At 46.0% G+C, this 16,604-nt stretch overlaps 2 protein-coding genes across 2 annotated transcripts in view; both read left to right on the forward strand.

The window, feature by feature from the left end:
* The window catches only part of LOC116898942 (Down syndrome cell adhesion molecule homolog), a 537,794-nt gene extending 532,565 nt beyond the window's left edge, over positions 1-5,229 (forward strand). The window contains exons 14-15 of the mRNA XM_032900358.1: positions 165-293; positions 5,050-5,229. Of these exons, the coding sequence (XP_032756249.1) occupies positions 165-293; positions 5,050-5,144 (224 nt within the window). The 3' untranslated portion in view covers positions 5,145-5,229. The remainder of the gene's footprint in view (positions 1-164; positions 294-5,049) is intronic.
* A 1,678-nt stretch (positions 5,230-6,907) lies between these two features.
* LOC116898341 (Down syndrome cell adhesion molecule homolog) overlaps positions 6,908-16,604 on the forward strand; it is a 56,042-nt gene continuing 46,345 nt past the window's right edge. Inside the window, exon 1 of the mRNA XM_032899664.1 lies at positions 6,908-7,013. Within this exon, the coding sequence (XP_032755555.1) occupies positions 6,908-7,013 (106 nt within the window). The remainder of the gene's footprint in view (positions 7,014-16,604) is intronic.

Genomic DNA, 16,604 nt, shown 5'->3' on the forward strand with positions numbered 1-16,604 from the left:
CAGGAAAAATAAAATAAAATAAAAAACAAAAAATGCTTCCAACCAGCCAGCACCTGCCAATACCTAATGCCCACAGAAGCATGCAAGCTGCAGCCAGGTCTACCACTAGTGTTTACTCCCAGGCTTGATTTGAACTAACCCTAGTCTTTCTGTTGATGGCACAGAACCCCCAGACCCCCCCGAGATTGAGATCAAAGATGTCAAAGCCCGCACAATCACGCTCAGGTGGACCATGGGGTTTGATGGCAACAGCCCCATCACAGGCTACGACATTGAGTGCAAAAATAAATCAGGTAAGCCTTTCACTCCCCCTCTGCTTTACCTCCACCTCATTCACCCTCCTGCCTTCCTTCGTTTCTTCACTGTGTGTCCACAGCCCCTCCTTCACATCTTCTCGGATCTCAGGATGTCATTTCCATCTGATCCATCCCTTGCATGAGTGTGGTGTCCAGGCTTCCTTCTATGCCCAGCTTTACCCTTTCTTAGTAACCTGACTGGACCTCAGTCTTGCCTCACTGGTCTTCGTAGGAATCCCTACCACCTCAGGCATGCCCATGGGTACCATGGGTACCCATGGCTTCCGCTACACCCCTTCCCAGCCAACGGCCTCCTTTCCCGTCCACTCCTTCAGACAGGTGACTGCCTTAGAGTCCAAGGTTGGGTCTCCCATCCAGAGCCCCGCTCCAGCAATGCTAGTATCTGCCAGAAGTGACATATAGCAAGTGTATGCAAAATGAGGACGACTAATCCCCCTGCATGTGACATTGCCTCTATGACAGGCTCTGTCATGGCGGGGCTAACGCCAGAGTTAGGTCTCAGAGCACTCAGTCAGTCCACAGCCCACACATGTAAAGTTGACCCAGATACCTGCACCATGACAGGCATTCTCTCTCTTCTTTTTCCAGGGCCGCTAGCGGCCCCTTGGGGTTTTATAGTCTCCCTGGACTAGAGGGGAACACCACTGCAGCCTCTAATCAGAACCATACTGTCTTATAGAAGATAAGAAGCAGGGAACTGCCTGCATGGGAAGGGTTAATATGATTCTCAGAGGCACAGCAATGCCTTTTCTGAAGCCCATGCTCCGCTTCAGATTTCCCTGTCGGAACTGATTTGGTCTCTTTTGAGCTGAGCTGTAGCAACAAATCAAACTCAAGACAGCTAGGAAAAAAGCAGTTGCAGAGGGCGAGATGTCTCACTAGCAGCATGCCATGATAGAATCAGGATTAACTGGAACGAGGAATTAGGAAAAGCAGAATTTGGAGACTCACAGCAGAAAGAAAAATAAAAGAAACTCACAGCAGGTGCCAAGCGTAGATCAATGCATACGGATCAGGTGTAGGATAGCCTGTTTGGGGCACACATAAGAGCATGGGGGTAGCCCAGCTAGCTGCCCTTATAGTTGCAGATTGGAGTGCTGCATGCATGAAACGGCCAAGCAAGACAGCGACTTACCAGGTGGCAGTGACCAGAGCCAGCAGAGATGTAGGCAGGCATGGAATCATTCAGCAGGATCCAGGTAGCAAGGAGTGCCCCTCCTTCCCAGGGGCTGGTCACCTGTTGCCTATGTTCCTGAGTCTGGGACATACCACAACCTCCCACTGAGGGACAGACCAGGTTTCTGCTACCTTCAGAAAGGGTCCCCCTGCCAACTGTTGGTACCCACCCAAAACAACATCAGGGAGCATTAGGATCTGGCTCATGTTGGCCCTCTGCTGGCCTGAGCTTTACCTTGCTATTTCTCTATCTGTCTCCCTTCTGCTAACTTCATCTGTTAAAGAGAAGACCATAGCAGAAACCAGGGTTGCCTCTGGCAGGAAGACTTAACTCCCCTGGGCCGTGGAACCTCTATTCCTCCTCAATGCTCCCTTATCATGGCTTTCCCTGGAACATGTCACCACATGCTCATCTCTGTGTGTATTAAATGCCATAGCCATCCGTGCACGTCACTCCACTAGCCTGGAAGCTGGTCGGGCTCCCTCTGCCTACTAGGTCTATTTCCACACTGCGCATTGTTCTGATACCTGATGGGCAGTGGATGTTAAGCTGATATTTAATGAGTCTTTAAGACAAAAGTGCACCTAAAATGATTCACTCATTGCCTGACACACAGCCCACTGCTGACAAGGGCAGCCTTTTGTGCTGCTTAAACATGCATGAAAATGGTTACAAGATTCAGGTCCCCAAAGGCTTGTCTTGATGGGAACATCACCATCTAAGAAACCTCACTGCATACCCCTCCTCAAGTGTCATGGAAATTTCTCAGAGTCAGGCTCTGGTTTTCTTCTTTCTTCAGGTCCCCAGCATTTGGTACATTGCTCAGTGCACGTAGAGTGTGGAAGAAACATTCCTTGTGTTTAAACTGCAGCCTTAGAGTAGAAAGTCCTGGAAGCAGAAAGGGGGAAGCTGCTCTCTTTGTAGGTAGAGGCTGAACTCAGTTCTGTAATCCACATGTCTGTCAGCATCCTCATACGTTATGTCCTTTCTCAGTAACTTCTGAGTGTGCAAATCTCATTGCCATAATCTAAGCTAAATTCATAGGAAACCTATCCTTCAGAATGCACCTCTTCCGAGAAGCCTTCCCTGACCATCCATCTCCCTTCTCTATCCATAATCCTCTACCTCTCACTGGACTCCTAACCAGTTAATCTCTACTGTCCACTGAGCATCTGTCCCCTTGGGGTGCCCTTGTGACATGTCTCTGACCAGTCCTTCACAGTGGCTCTCTGCACTCTAGGATTCCTGGTACACATGCTAGACTCATGGTAAATGTTCACAGAACCATGACTCCATCCTTTGGAGCAGTGCTGTCGTCTTGCAAAGGAACTTTCATCTATGTTTCATATGTTTTCTACAAAAGCTACATCCCACCAGTGTAGGAAAAATCCTTCATATTCTTAGCAAAGAGCTTTCTTGCCAGTGTATTAGTCAAGGCTGGATCAAGTCCAGGAAACATGAACTTATCAAATCTGCCGTTCACCCACACAGGGATTCTTCAACCCATCCTTCATCTCTTAGCCAAATGACCCTCCTTCCATAACTTGAAGACAGATGAATTTCCTTGGTTTTCTGTTTACCAAAATAATCGTGATTTTAAAGAGTCCATATCCATGTCTGCCTCTGTGACCACCAGTCTGGAAACACCCAGAACAAAACCATGATATCAACTGGTAGGAAGTAAGCATAGGAGGGTAGGTGTCTCCCCACTTTATGCATCTTCTCTATTGCCAGGAGCTCCCTGGTGCTCTGACTGCCCCTTTCTTTTAGAGGAGGGAGGAGGAGGAGGAGGAAGAGGAGGAGGAGGAGGAGGAGGAGGAGAAGAAGAAGAAGAAGAAGAGAAGGAGGAGGAGAGGAGGAGGAGGAGGAGGGGAGGAGGAGAAAGAAGAAGAAAAGAAAGAAGATGAAAAAGAAGAGGCATTCATTTGCCTCCCCAGATTCTCAGCCTCTTCCACAGCCCATACACATGGCTGCAGTGAACGTGGTTGTTTCCATTGGTCCTTGCACTTCCAGAAACTTTCATCTTATCTCAATAGAGCCTTCAGCCAGCCTAGTGTCTGCTTCCTCCCACGAGTCTTTGTGTCTTGCAATGCTGGCGGTTCCTTCCTGCATCAAAGCATCTTCAGGAGGCCCAGCTTTCCCTCTGATAGGCTCCTCATCAGACATCATTTCCCTAAAATAAAATTTCCCCTCATTCATCCTCTATCCAATCTTAGTATTTAGCCACATTCTCTTCCTGTCACAGTGTCCTACCTCAGTCTTCCCAACTCAAAAGGTGCCTCTACTTTGCACATTGATAGTGATGATCTCTTTATGCTATGCATGGTGATTCCCCAAGAAGCAAGAGCCTTACAAGTCTGAAGTCATGTGTTTCTATTTCTTCAAATCTTGATTTACCTCAGCACAAGGCAGCTCCCTTATGCTCATCACTAGTGTGACAAAGGTGTTGGCATCCCCAGGATGCCAGTGTCCCTGGGCTCTCCCTTTGTAGACTTACCTACTTATCAAGCACTTACTGTGTTCTTCCTCCTGCCAGGCACTGGATGAGCACTGGTCATGCATATTGGATGGGTAATGTGGCCTCTGCCCTTGTAGAAAATTTCCACAGAAATCCTCAAGTGTGTTGTGAGTCACAAGAGAGGACCTCTCCACTCATGGTCCCAGGGTGTCTTTTCTCCTACAACCACCACTTGCTAATGACTATCTGACCTCAGTCAACTGTTCAACCCTTCTAGAACTTGGATGACTTCCTCATCTTTGACCAAAGACCTAATATTCCTAATATTCCATGATATCTCTTCCCAATAGGCAGGCACTGGCATTCAAAGTAGCTGAGGTTTAAAAAAGAACTCCTGCCACGGAAGATTTGGGATAAAATGAGTTTTAAGAATTTGAGGTTGATCAAGGTGGTCGCTTTGTCAGATTTGCACCAAGGTTGAATGGGCTTGTGTGGAATGATCTTAGTCTTATCACACTTGATTTGGGAAGGAAAGGCCAGAGATGACTAAGAGTTTTGCTGGGTTTGTGTCTTTTAGAGCTAGGGGCCCACAGCGGAGCAATGTCTGAAATATATTCTACTGTGCACGGTAGAATGGGCTCTTGTCTTGTCTGAGGCTTCTGCAGAACCAGCTTCCACCCCTGTGTCCCCTATCCTGCTCTTCCCCAGACATATATTCTGTGTTTGCTCACGGTTCTTCCCTGTACCAAGCTCACCTCAGCTCTTTACCCACTGTCATGGGAAATAAGTGTGTGACCCCATGTCCCCTCTGATGACCAGCTCAGACAAGAAGCTGGAAACATTGTATTGAGATTTTGCTTTGGGGGTATTTTTTTTTTCTTTCTTCCTTTCTTTTCTTTGTTTTTATTTTTATCATTTTTATTTTATTCCTGTTGTGAACTTTCAAAGGCAGAGGAAAAAAACTCACATCTCTATCTCTTCTTTTTTGAAAAACAAAACCCAAAAGACTCCTGGGATTCTGCTCAAAGAACCAAAGATGTTTCCCCTCAGCTGAACTCGGCCACCATCATTGATATCCACCCTTCCTCCACCTACAGCATCCGCATGTACGCCAAGAACCGGATTGGCAAGAGTGAGCCCAGCAACGAGATCACCATCACGGCAGATGAGGCAGGTAGGTAGCACTGGTTAGAGCCTGCCACACAGAAATTCACTCTCGTGACTTTCCCCACTCCTGGTGAAGTTCTTTGATGTGGGCTTCCCACGGCCCCGTGGCCTTCGAAAATGCTCATAATAGCACCTTGCACAGGTTTTGAGGTCCTTGCTTGATACCCAGATGGTCAAGGTTCTTAATACAGAACTGCGAACAGAAAACATTAAGCCAGCAATGCTGAGGGAATCAAAGGGTCGTGACATTGCACAATCCCTTGGTTCTGATGCACTGGAACCGAGTTGATGGGGAGACACTATCCCCATCATGAATCTTCCCAAAACTCATGAATTAAAGTGTGGGAGAGAGAAGAATGCTGAAGTCAAAAACCCCAAGAGTGTGTCTGTGGGCAAGCAGAGAGGCTTGCTTACTTAATGATTGATAACATCACTGACTGTCCTTCCACCATGATGAATTATTTCTTACTAAATGTTGAAAACTTTGAAGATACACATAAGTTTTGAGACAGACTTGTACTCTCCCATTACCTAGAACTGACGTAGGACCATGTTGACAGAATCTTCTAGGTCATTTTTGCAATCTGTTTCACCACTCGCACATATACCCATTCATGTTCACCAGTGCGCATATCCACACATATGTACTTAGAGATATACGTGTCTACTCCAGCATGACTGAATGCAATCAACTGACAGTAGAAGACTGAAAACCTAGGTGGTAGCCATTGGATGCTGACTGTGAGCCTATCCCATGGGAGAACAAAGGAAAGCAACGGTTTGGGGCTTCTGTTAGTGGGAAGCAAGGAGCCAATGTCTGGCTTGTTTCTTGGAAAAAGGATTGACTGACAACCTTCTTTTGGTTTTCCACTATCAAAATCAAAAATGCTCGTAAGTTTGATTCAAGGTCAGAGCATCATCTATCATCTTCCAGTGACTGTTACTCACCTAGAAGTGGGCATCAGCTTCCAGCCAGTCATTATTGAGTCCCCTCCACTCTGTATACGCATAGACACTGTGCTTGTATCTCTGAAATACTTTCCCGAGATTCATAGTGGCATTTCTTACCACATATCTCACGCATCCCATCCAGTTGGACAGTCACTTTCAACTTTTCTTTAGTGTAGGCCCTGCCACGGTGAGCACCCTGGCATCTCTCATCAGACACTCTCTAAAGATTACCTTTCCCGTGTTAGATTCTAAGAGGTATGACTTCTGAACCAGCCCAGCCACGTCTTTGTTATGTGGTCAGTCTTAACTCTTGAAGAAACAAGTTTAACTGTGTGGACGGTATGGTGTCCATTTCTCCCACCCAAGTCCTAACTAGGTCTGACCCTGCTTAGCTTCCAAGGTCACATGAGATTGGGTGTGTTCGAGGTAGTATTGCCGTAAGCCAGAGCCTGGTTCTCAATACAGGAAGATATCCAATCTTGAAAATTGTGTTCAAGGATGGGTGACAGTGTACCGCACCTTTAATTCCTAGACTCCCTCTTTGTGTCATCTATATAATAGACATGACACGTCTGGTGCCTTTTCCTCCTTATGCAGGTTTAGCTGCCACTGGAAATCCAAATTCTGAGTTCTGGAAGTACTTTGATTGCTCAGAAAAAAAAAAAGTAGAAAATAAGTGTGGGAATACTTTCTGGAATTGCAGTATACTGGCTATTCGGAGAGTTTTCTGTCTCATTCATCCCAAAACGTAGCTTTTGACTACATGCTCAGCTCCTTCCTGCCTCTCGAATCCCTATCACTCACTCTCCAGCACCATCTCTTGCAGCTGCTCCCCCGATGGCCATTAGGAGCAGTGTTGTTGCAGGCTGTGTCCTTTCCTCCTCACCTCCGGAGCAGGCTTCGGTTGCCATGGCAGCATCTCTACCTGCAGCCAAGAGGCCAGGTGACCAGCTCTGGGTGCTGGGCTGCAGGGCAGCTGCTAGGTTTCTGTGCAGACAGAAATGGAGTCTCTCCCCTTTCGCTGGCTGACTAGGCTCTTGGCTGTTACCTGGGTGCTGGCTTGGGCAGCCCACTTAGGATATGATTTGATGTTCAGATAAAGCAAGAAAGAGAATAGACTAGAAGGTAGGCTTTGTCGTGGAGTAGAATTTGCATGACTAGAATCAGAAAGTCATTTTCCATGGGTGACTCGTGGATGGGACTGCCATCCACACCACTGACCTGCAGTCCCTCCTTAGAACTGACTGTGGTGTGGGCAGATGCCACGGCCACACAGCCACCTCCTACAGTGATGCCCAAAGGCGTGTTTTTAGAGAGACCTTTCTGATGCTTTCCTAAAATAACGGGTTTGTCAAGCAGTGAACATTGGCTGGAACCTTCTGGATGCTCTAGTGTTGTGGTACCCTAGTGTTGGGCACCTAAGGCCACCCATCACTTTATATCTGCTGAGGCTACGTCTGTGAGGTGCTTAGCCCTGGGTACCCACCTATGTCAACTACTTAGAAGATACAGGCAGTGACCCCCCCCCATCCAGCTCCACTAACCCCTGACCCTTTGCTGTGTGTACTTCCTCCCCACTCTGGTAAATCTTCCAAACTTTGACTCTCCTTCTCTGTGCTTTTCCTAGAAGAGCCAGGTTAGAGACATTTCTACCCTGTGAAGTTACTTATCTCATCCCTGTGTAAACTCAGTGGTCAAGTCTTGCTATCTCAGGTCAAGGATCATGATTACAATAACAGTTAAGACTTCTTGTCACTTCTCCATGCACCCCAGTGTCCTGAGATATGTTGTGACTCCTTCAACACCAGAAAGTATTTGCTATTTAAGTCTCAACCGTGTGTGTTCCTAGTATGAAAGAAGAGTTCTGTGTGTGTGTGTGTGTGTGTGTGTGTGTGTGTGCCTGTGTGCATGTGTCTGTGTCTGTGTGTGTATGTGTGTGTGTCTCTATGTGTGTGCCTGTGTATATGTATGTGTGTGTGTCTGTGTCTATGTCTCTGTTTATGTGTATGTATGTGTGTGTGTGCCTGTGTGTATGTGTGTGTCCATATATCTGTGTCTATGTGCATATGTGTCTGTGTGTGTCTCTTTGTGTGTTTGTGTCACTGTGTGTCTCTGTGTCTGTGTCTTTGTGTGTGTGCCTGTGTATATATGTGTGTATGTGTCTGTGTGTATGTACATGTGTGTGTCTGTACATGTGTGTCTATGCATGTGTCTGTGTTTCTGAATGTGTTCATATGTATGTGTGTCTGTGTCTGTATCTCTGTGTGTGTTCATGTGTGTGTGTGTCTTTGTGTCTCTGTGTGTGCATCTGTGTGTCTTTATGTGTATGTATGTACTGAATATACATTTCAACATGATATAATAGTGTGGTTTGGGTGTGTAGTGAGAAAATACATGTATGTTAAATCCTCACTGGAGATTCTGAAGGGTATTAATTCCCCAAAATTCACCAGATCCCCATACCCTTTTAGTAAGAGGTGGGGTCATAAGAAGCTGAGTAGGCCATGAGGATGGTATCATTATGAGTACAAGGAGTCCTTTATACCAGGCCTGAGAGAGTTCTCCGGCCCCTTCCACCATGTAAGGACACAAGGTACAGGCACATCTACACTTTCACCAAAACACAATCTTGTGATGCCTTCACACTGACATCTCAGATTCTAGAAACTGATTTCTATGCAGATTCAAGTCCTGGTTCTTAGGAGATGCTTGACTGTGTGTTTTCTTATTAGCATAGCTTAAAAAGACTAAGAGATTCAGACAGGAAAGGTAAAAGTGGCCCAGGGCAAAGCTTGGCCTTCAGCAAAGAAGGCTGAAAGAACAAGAGGCAATGACTAAGACCCTTCCACCACAGCTCTGACCTCCACCGCAGGAGCCTTCCTCCCTGCTCCCTCCCATGTCCTGGGTCATAATCTGCAGAGAGCTTCATTAGGATCTTCCTAGTACTCATGCCTCTGAGTGAGGTACCGCTCTTTCAAATCTGGACACTCCTTCTCCTCCTCATCATCATCATCACGACCACCACCACCACCACCGTCGTAGTCATTGTCATCGTCGTCGTCATCGTCGTCGTTGTCATCATCATCATCATCATCATCATCATCATCATCAATTCCAGTAACTGCTGTTGGTCCTCTACACCTGGCAGCTCTCAACTGGAGTCCAGTGCAAGGATCCCCTTTGACGGATCTGCTGTTGACAAACAGCCCTTCCCTTCCTTGGTTGAAGCCTGGTCAAACTTAAGCAAGGAGGCTAAATTCCCCCCTGAACCCAGTGACAAGAATAATACAATCTAAATATATCATGTTTGTGTATGAAATCACCAAAGAATTTAAAAAAAAATGAAGAAGAGGAAACTATGACAGAGATTGCATAGAACCAAATTATCATCCTTTGTGCAAAAGTTTGAAGACCTTAAACTTATATATTTGCACCACAGGAAATTGATTTACGATCCCTGCAGTATCCATCCCAAAGCTGCCTGAAGAAAGAATTGCTACCATTAGCACAGCACTCCTTCCTAACACTGGGAAGATCATTGCTCTGAGCCTCAATTCCCGGGTATTTTTATGTGAAAGCGTCCACGTGAATAATCACACCACTTAAATGCACTTGACCTCAGAAAGCAAATATGTGTCAAAGATGGCACCATTTAGCACACTCTTCTTGACTCCCCCGCATGCCCCCAAAATAAGTCAGAGTAAGTAGAGACACTATCAGAGTTGACAAGATCATCTCTTAATGGAGCAGAAGTGCCCCCGACTTCCCAGAGCTCCATGAGATACCGATCAGACATGTCATACCGGGGCTGACCCTGGCCAGAGAGCCACTTCCCATCGGTGGCTGGACCCTGAGGTTGTGTGACCCCGAGTGTGACCGAGTGCAGGGTGGCCGATCCTCTCATCGTCTTCATTACAAATCTGGGAGGCGATGTGGAAGTTCAATTGTGCTGGAGTACTGTGAATGACACTGCTTCCACAGACTAGCAGGGGATGGGTGCTTGGGTTTCAGAGAGGGAACTGCGGGCTTTCCAGCAGATCTGCTCTGGGTTAGGGATCCGTACGGGCCAGCCATGCCCTGTGTGTGACAGCGCCTTTAGCCACTTTTTTTTTTTTTTTGATTAGTTACTGTCTGTTTAAGGTTCAATGGAGGAGAACCTTAGAAATTAATCCTGGAGAAATCATCTGTATTCTTGCTATTCCTTATACATAGGAGCATCATCCTGGTGCTACCTTAGGTTGCTCTAGAAACATTCTAGAATCTTCTAGAGTGGTCTTTCCCCTTCTCCCTCACAACTTTCTATTCTTTGCCTAAATATTATCTCTACAAATCCTGTCCTACCCTATTAGGATTCCACTCGCTCTAGCTTCCTCCACCTCCCAGTACTCTCTATAAAGTAGCCTAATCACCACCAGATTTTTCTGGTTCCTTCTTTTGGTTTCCTTCCAGCCCTCTCTCACCTGCAGGGCAACAGTTGCCTGCAGGTTTTTCTTCTTCCTCTTAGGCCCTAGAACAATGTTTGGCACATGACAGTACTGAATAAATGGTTTAGATGAATGAGTTATTAATCCATCAGTAGCTTTACATGAATTAAGTCTCCATTTCATGTCAAAATATGATCTTCATGTTTTTATTGAGCAGTGTCTTGGAAACTTTCTCCACAAAAACAACTTGTTCTCACACACCCAGCCCCTAACACACAGAGATCTGCATGTGAGATCATACAGTGGCTCCTGAGCCTTTTATTTGATCCTAGTCCACTATATAAAGGCTTACATACATACACACACAAATAAATATATATATATACATATATATATATATATATATACATTGAATTGATTCTCAGATTCCCTTCTGTCACATGGCATGACTGTATATCATTATAAAATCAAGGGAACACAAATGAGGAAAAACACATATTTGTCTTTTGGGGACTGGCTTAATACACCTAGAAAGGTTATCTGTTTCTATTCATTTTCCAACAAACAAAATGACTTTGTTTCTCTTTATGGCTACAAAATATTCAACTGTCTCTATGAAGCAGGATATGGATACATTATCTTTCCTCACTCCCACGGTGATGGGTTCTAAGACTGGATCCACCACTTAGCTTCTGAAGACAGTGCTGAACCAACACGAATCCTCTTCTCCACAATGATCTGACTTGCAGTAGGTGCTCACCAACACCCAGGAAGGCAAAGACAGACGTCTTTGAGGGATGTTCATCAGGAAGGTTCCCCCAGTCCAATCAACAAACTCCGGACTTTGTAGCTAGGATATGGATACATTTCTCTGGGAGAGGCTATGTTCTGAGATCCTGGTACCTCACTGATCTTTAAGAGACAGTGGGCTGTCAGGAGCAGGAAGCTCATTGGACAGGCAGCATCCAGCTCAGGAGGAAGCCACACAGGCCAGCCAGAGTATGGGAAATGGTTGGGAGAAGAAGGAAATGTCACACTCCTGTGCATCTGGCAGTCAGGTAGATTTCTCTTTGATGTATCTAGCCAAACAGGATGAGTTAACATTGTTTTGCTGGGGACCTGGCAAAAACATTAGAAATTGTAAACAGACTAATCCTTTTACAGATTAGCCAATGCTTTTGTTTTTACTTCTGTAGATGTGCAAAGATCATCAGTTCTAGGAAACGATGCTAATTATCCATCTTTGACTCCAGTCTCCTACTGTAGGGAAACTGCTGTGTATTCTATTATGAAAAACACAAACAAAACAACAAACTTGGCAGGAATGGAGAAATGACTCAGCAGTGAAAACTGCTTGCTGCTCTTGCAAAGGACCTATGTTGTGTGGATCACAACTGCCTGTAACTCCAGCTCCAGAGGATCTAACATTCCCTTCTGTATGGCTGCACACATGAGTATTTACCCATACACATGAGCATGCACACACAATGTGTTCACACACATACACACACACATTTAAAAATAAATACTTTAAAAATGTAAAACACTCTATTTTACGTTACAGCTTCAACTTTGGGGTATGTAACCAATTCTTAAGTAACAAATACCAGCATGATTTTCAAATTTAGTGCAACAAATGGGATAACTTGTGAGTTGCTGTGTCCATTTCAGTGTTAGGAATTTCCCCTGCCTTGACTTTGGGTCACAGAGGTTGCCCATGGCGATGTAAGAGGCTTTGGAAGCTCGGTAAGGTTTATATTAAACGAATCCTTTTTATGACTATAATGGCTTTCTTATAATGCTGTAGAAACAACAGTTAGTTCCCTTTGTAACCTTCAGTCCTCCCTCAAAAGAGAGAAGAGAGAGAGAGAGAGAGAGAGAGAGAGAGAGAGAGAGAGAGAGAGAGAATAAGTTAAGAATTGACAAGGTCAGCTCGAAATAGTTCTTCAAGAATGATTTTGATGAAATCTAGAGAGATGATGGTTCAACAGGTAAGAGTACATAGTGCTCTCTCAGAGGTCTAAAGCTTAGCTCACAGCATTGATGCCAGGCAACTCAGAATGATGCCTCTGGCCTCTGTGGGTACTGAATTTATATGCACATAGTCATGACCATGCACATGACCATGCACATGCACATGCACATGCACATAATTAAAAATAGTGTTTCTTAAAGAACCATTTTAATGGGGGAGCCACATTCTTTTCTGCCACTGACATGAGAAGAAATCCATGGATTTTTATCAGGTCTGACATCAAGTTTCCACGTCAAGTATTTGATTTGCAAGGATCAGAGGCAAGGCTCTGACGGCAAAGGTCCCAGTGGCTAGATGTTGGGACAGGATGGCAGGAGAGCCTTTTTCAGATGGATTAGTAAACCCATGGGTTTCAGTGTCCCAGGTGTACTGCTGGAGGAGTACTGGAGTACTGGAGGAGGCTCTGGTCTCACATCTGCAAAGTGCTCTATCCCTTCTAGAAAGGGACGTCCTCTGGACTCAGCTCCTGAGAGACCCTAGGAGGCCAAAAGCAAGGTAGACTTGGATGCTAGGGTCTCAGATGCTTGAACGTGTGCCTAGGTGGAAATAGCAGCTGAAGAGATTCCCAGGCAGCAGATTCGACTGAGGGAAGTTAAAGCTGGAGGGCAGAGGCTCTGTTGGAGCTGTCGAAAGCCTGTGCACTTTTATTCTGCCAAGGCACTGGGCATGGGGAAAAATGCACATGAATAGAAGAACACGAAGTAAATGGCAGAAGGACTCCATCCAGGGAGGGGCCAGTAACTAGGACTTATGGGAGCTTCCAAGTACTTGGAGCCACACCTCCTTTAAAGAGGCCAAGTCAAGTCCAGAGTTAATGTTTGGTAACATAGTAGAAAGCGGAGTAGGTTTTGCCGCTACAGCAGGGTGCCAGGTTCAGGGGTCCCTGATGGTGCTAGACAAAGCAGAGGACAAATTAGCGGCAGACTTCAAGGAATGCCTGGGCATGCCTGGGAATGGGACATGAGTTAGAAAAGCAGGCTGAGTGCTGGAGCTCCTCTTCTCTGCAGTCCTCTGCAGTCCCCTTTCTCGCCCTCAGATGCTTAGCATGAGGTCACAGGGAGAGAACGCAGGGATCCCTGTTTCCTAGGCTTAGCACCTGCCACTGCTGCCATGGTCCTTTTCCCTCTCTCAAGCCCCACCTAGTGGGGCTCGGCTGTCCTTCCAGCCCATTTTCTGGAGCTCTCCACCTCCTGTCTTCTCACCAACTAGCAGCCTTGAGCATCGATTTTCTCATCTCTCTTTCTCATTACTTTTCTCATCTCTCTTTCTCATTACTTTTTCAACCTGGGCTACACAAAGCCCTTTCCATGCAATGTTTTAGTCCACCTACCCCCACCTTCCTCTTTTCCCACCCCTCCCATTTACCCCCTTTGATCTCCTAGACAGCCATGTTCCTTTCACATCATCCATAACAGATCTGGGTTCATTTTTTCTACTTAAACTATCTAACTAGCAAATAAGAGAAAGAATGGTGATCATTATCCCGAGATAGAACATATTTGCCTAATGTGGTCAGCCTTCCTTGCTCTACTCTCCATGGGGCTGAGTAGAATTCCACCACGTATCCAAGCCACATTATCTGTATCCATCCCTCTGGTGACAGACACCCGGGTTGGTTCTGTAACTCAGCTATCATGAATAGTGCTGCGGGGAACATGGATGAACAAATGTCCCTGTGGTGCGGTGACTTAGTGTCTGTTGGGTCAACACTTGGGTGCAGGGTAACGGGCCTGGGTGATAAGTCTGCTTATAGTTCTGTGAGGAACCTTGAAGCTGACTCCTGTGGCCTCTAGACTCGCTGACTTTCTGAGTAGCAGGTAGAGTACTCCCTTTGTCCCCTGCCCACCTATATCCATCCAGTGACACTTTAACCCTCCCTCACTGTTTCTAAGTCTCCTGAGACTACCTTCCTCTGCCTGTCCCCAACCTGAGGTAGGGGCGTCCTGGCTCTAAACTGCAGAGTACACTCATTTCCATGGGCCACAGTCATCTCCTAAGCTCTCGCTGTAGCCCTGCAGCAGGCTGCATTTTCTTCACTGCTTTGATTCTAATACTGTCTTACTGTCATATAGAGTCAACCCTCAGACTCCCTGGGGGTCTGTATGTACAGGTTCAAACTTCGGGTTAGAAAGGGTTTTAAAGATTGCATCTGAATTGTATGCACATAGACTTTTCTTCTGGCGTTATTCTATATACAACGCAGAATCAGAACTCTTGGCACGGACTTTGTGTTGTGTTAGGTGTTCTGCGTCCCCTAAAAATGGTTTAAAGTGCACATAAGTGTGGGCCTCTTTCCTGCTACTTTATGGATGATTTGACCATTGTTGGTCTTCTGTTCATTTTGAGTAAAGAGACAATGGTGCCCACACCTGCTTCGTTACAACAGAAGAAAAAAAAATCTACCTCTGATATGTCCAGCTATCCTGCTCCAGGACCACTTTTGTCTTGAACCAGATGGTATTTCTTGAAGTTTACCTATGATCTTTCTGCCTTAGAGTCCTCCTTCCCTTCTCCCTACTAAAGATGATAATTATACTTTCATAGTCCCTTTTTCTTTATTCAACCTATTATTTTCATAGCATCCCTATGATTTATCCTATGGCATAGAAAGGAAACTGAGTCAAAGAGATGTTATACAACTTATATAAACCTGCATAGCCAATGAGAGGTGGTGCCCAGTAGGAAAGCCATGAGCTCCTGACTTGAAAGGACACCAGGACACTAATCTCTTTGAGCAGAAGGAAACCATCTTCCTCTGCACCAAGCCCTGCCCAGAGCCAACCTTTGAGCTCTTTACTCTCCCTTCACCTGTGACCACTTGGGGATCAGCTCTTGTCTCCCTTGTGCCTTTTTCTTCCCATCACCCTGCTATCTCTACACCAGCAGAAATGGCTCTTTTGAGTCTCTACAATCCCTGCCAGCTCCGATTAGAGAATAAAAACTGGGTCAGGTTGGAAACCACTTTCCATCTACTGACACATCCATCCCAGGTAGGAACTGCCCAACTCTACTGATGTGATTGTTATTACTACACAGATTAGAAATGGCCTGTCCCAAAGGACAAGCTTGGTGTTGTCTCCATATGTTGCCTGAGTCCCTGCATTATGAGACATTTAACTGTAAAGCGTAGGGAGCTAGCGTCATCACAGAAGCCCCCACAGAGAAGTCCTGCTCTGAACACCTGTGGAACAAAACTCCACATCACTTAAGGGTTCTAGAGACAGAGGAGAGTCCTCCCCTACAGCACAGAGTTGTGTATGTGTGTGTGTGTGTGTGTGTGTGTGTGTGTGTGTGTGTGTGTGTGTGTGGTGTGTGTGGTGTTTGTATTTGGTGTGTGTGGTGTGTGTATATGTGTGTATGTGGTGTGTATGTATGTGTGTATGTGGTGTGTATATGTGTGTGTATGTGGTATATGTGTGTGTGGTGTGGGTGTGTGTGTGGGTGTGTGTGGTGTTTGGTGTGTGTGGGTTTTTTGGTGTGTGTTTGTGTGTGTGGTGTATGGTGTGTGTGTGTGTGGTGGTGTGTGTGTGTGTGGAGAGAGAGGTATGTGTGTGGATGGGTGTGGGTGTGTATGGGTGAGAGTGGGGGTGTGGATGGGTGTGGGTGTGTGTGAGGTGGGGGGGTGTGGATGGGTGTGGGTGTGTGTGAGGTGGGGTGTGGATGGGTGTGTGTGTGTGAGGGGGTGTGGATGGGTGTGTGTGTGTGGTGTGTGTGTGGGTGGTGTTTGTGTGTGGTGTGTGTGGTGTATGTGTGTGTGTTTGTGTGTGTGTATATATGTGTGTGTATATGGTGTGTGTGTGGTATGTGTGTGTGTATGTGTGTGTATGTGCGAGTGTGTCTGTGTGTGCGTGTGTGTGTATCTGTGTGTGTGTCTGTGTGTGTGTATGTGTGTGTGTGTGTGTGTGTGTGCATGTGTGTGTGTGTGTGTGTGTCTGTGTGTGTGTGTGTGTGTGTGTGTGTGTGTATATGTGTGTGTGTATGTGTGTTTGGTGTGTATATGTGTGTGTGAGTATATGTGGTGTGTGTGTGAGTTCTGTGTGAGTGTGGTATGTGTGTGTCTGTGATCCCTATGTTA

The sequence above is a fragment of the Rattus rattus genome, chromosome 4 (assembly GCF_011064425.1).
Source record: "Rattus rattus isolate New Zealand chromosome 4, Rrattus_CSIRO_v1, whole genome shotgun sequence".
In the NCBI taxonomy this organism is placed as follows: Eukaryota; Metazoa; Chordata; class Mammalia; order Rodentia; family Muridae; genus Rattus; species Rattus rattus.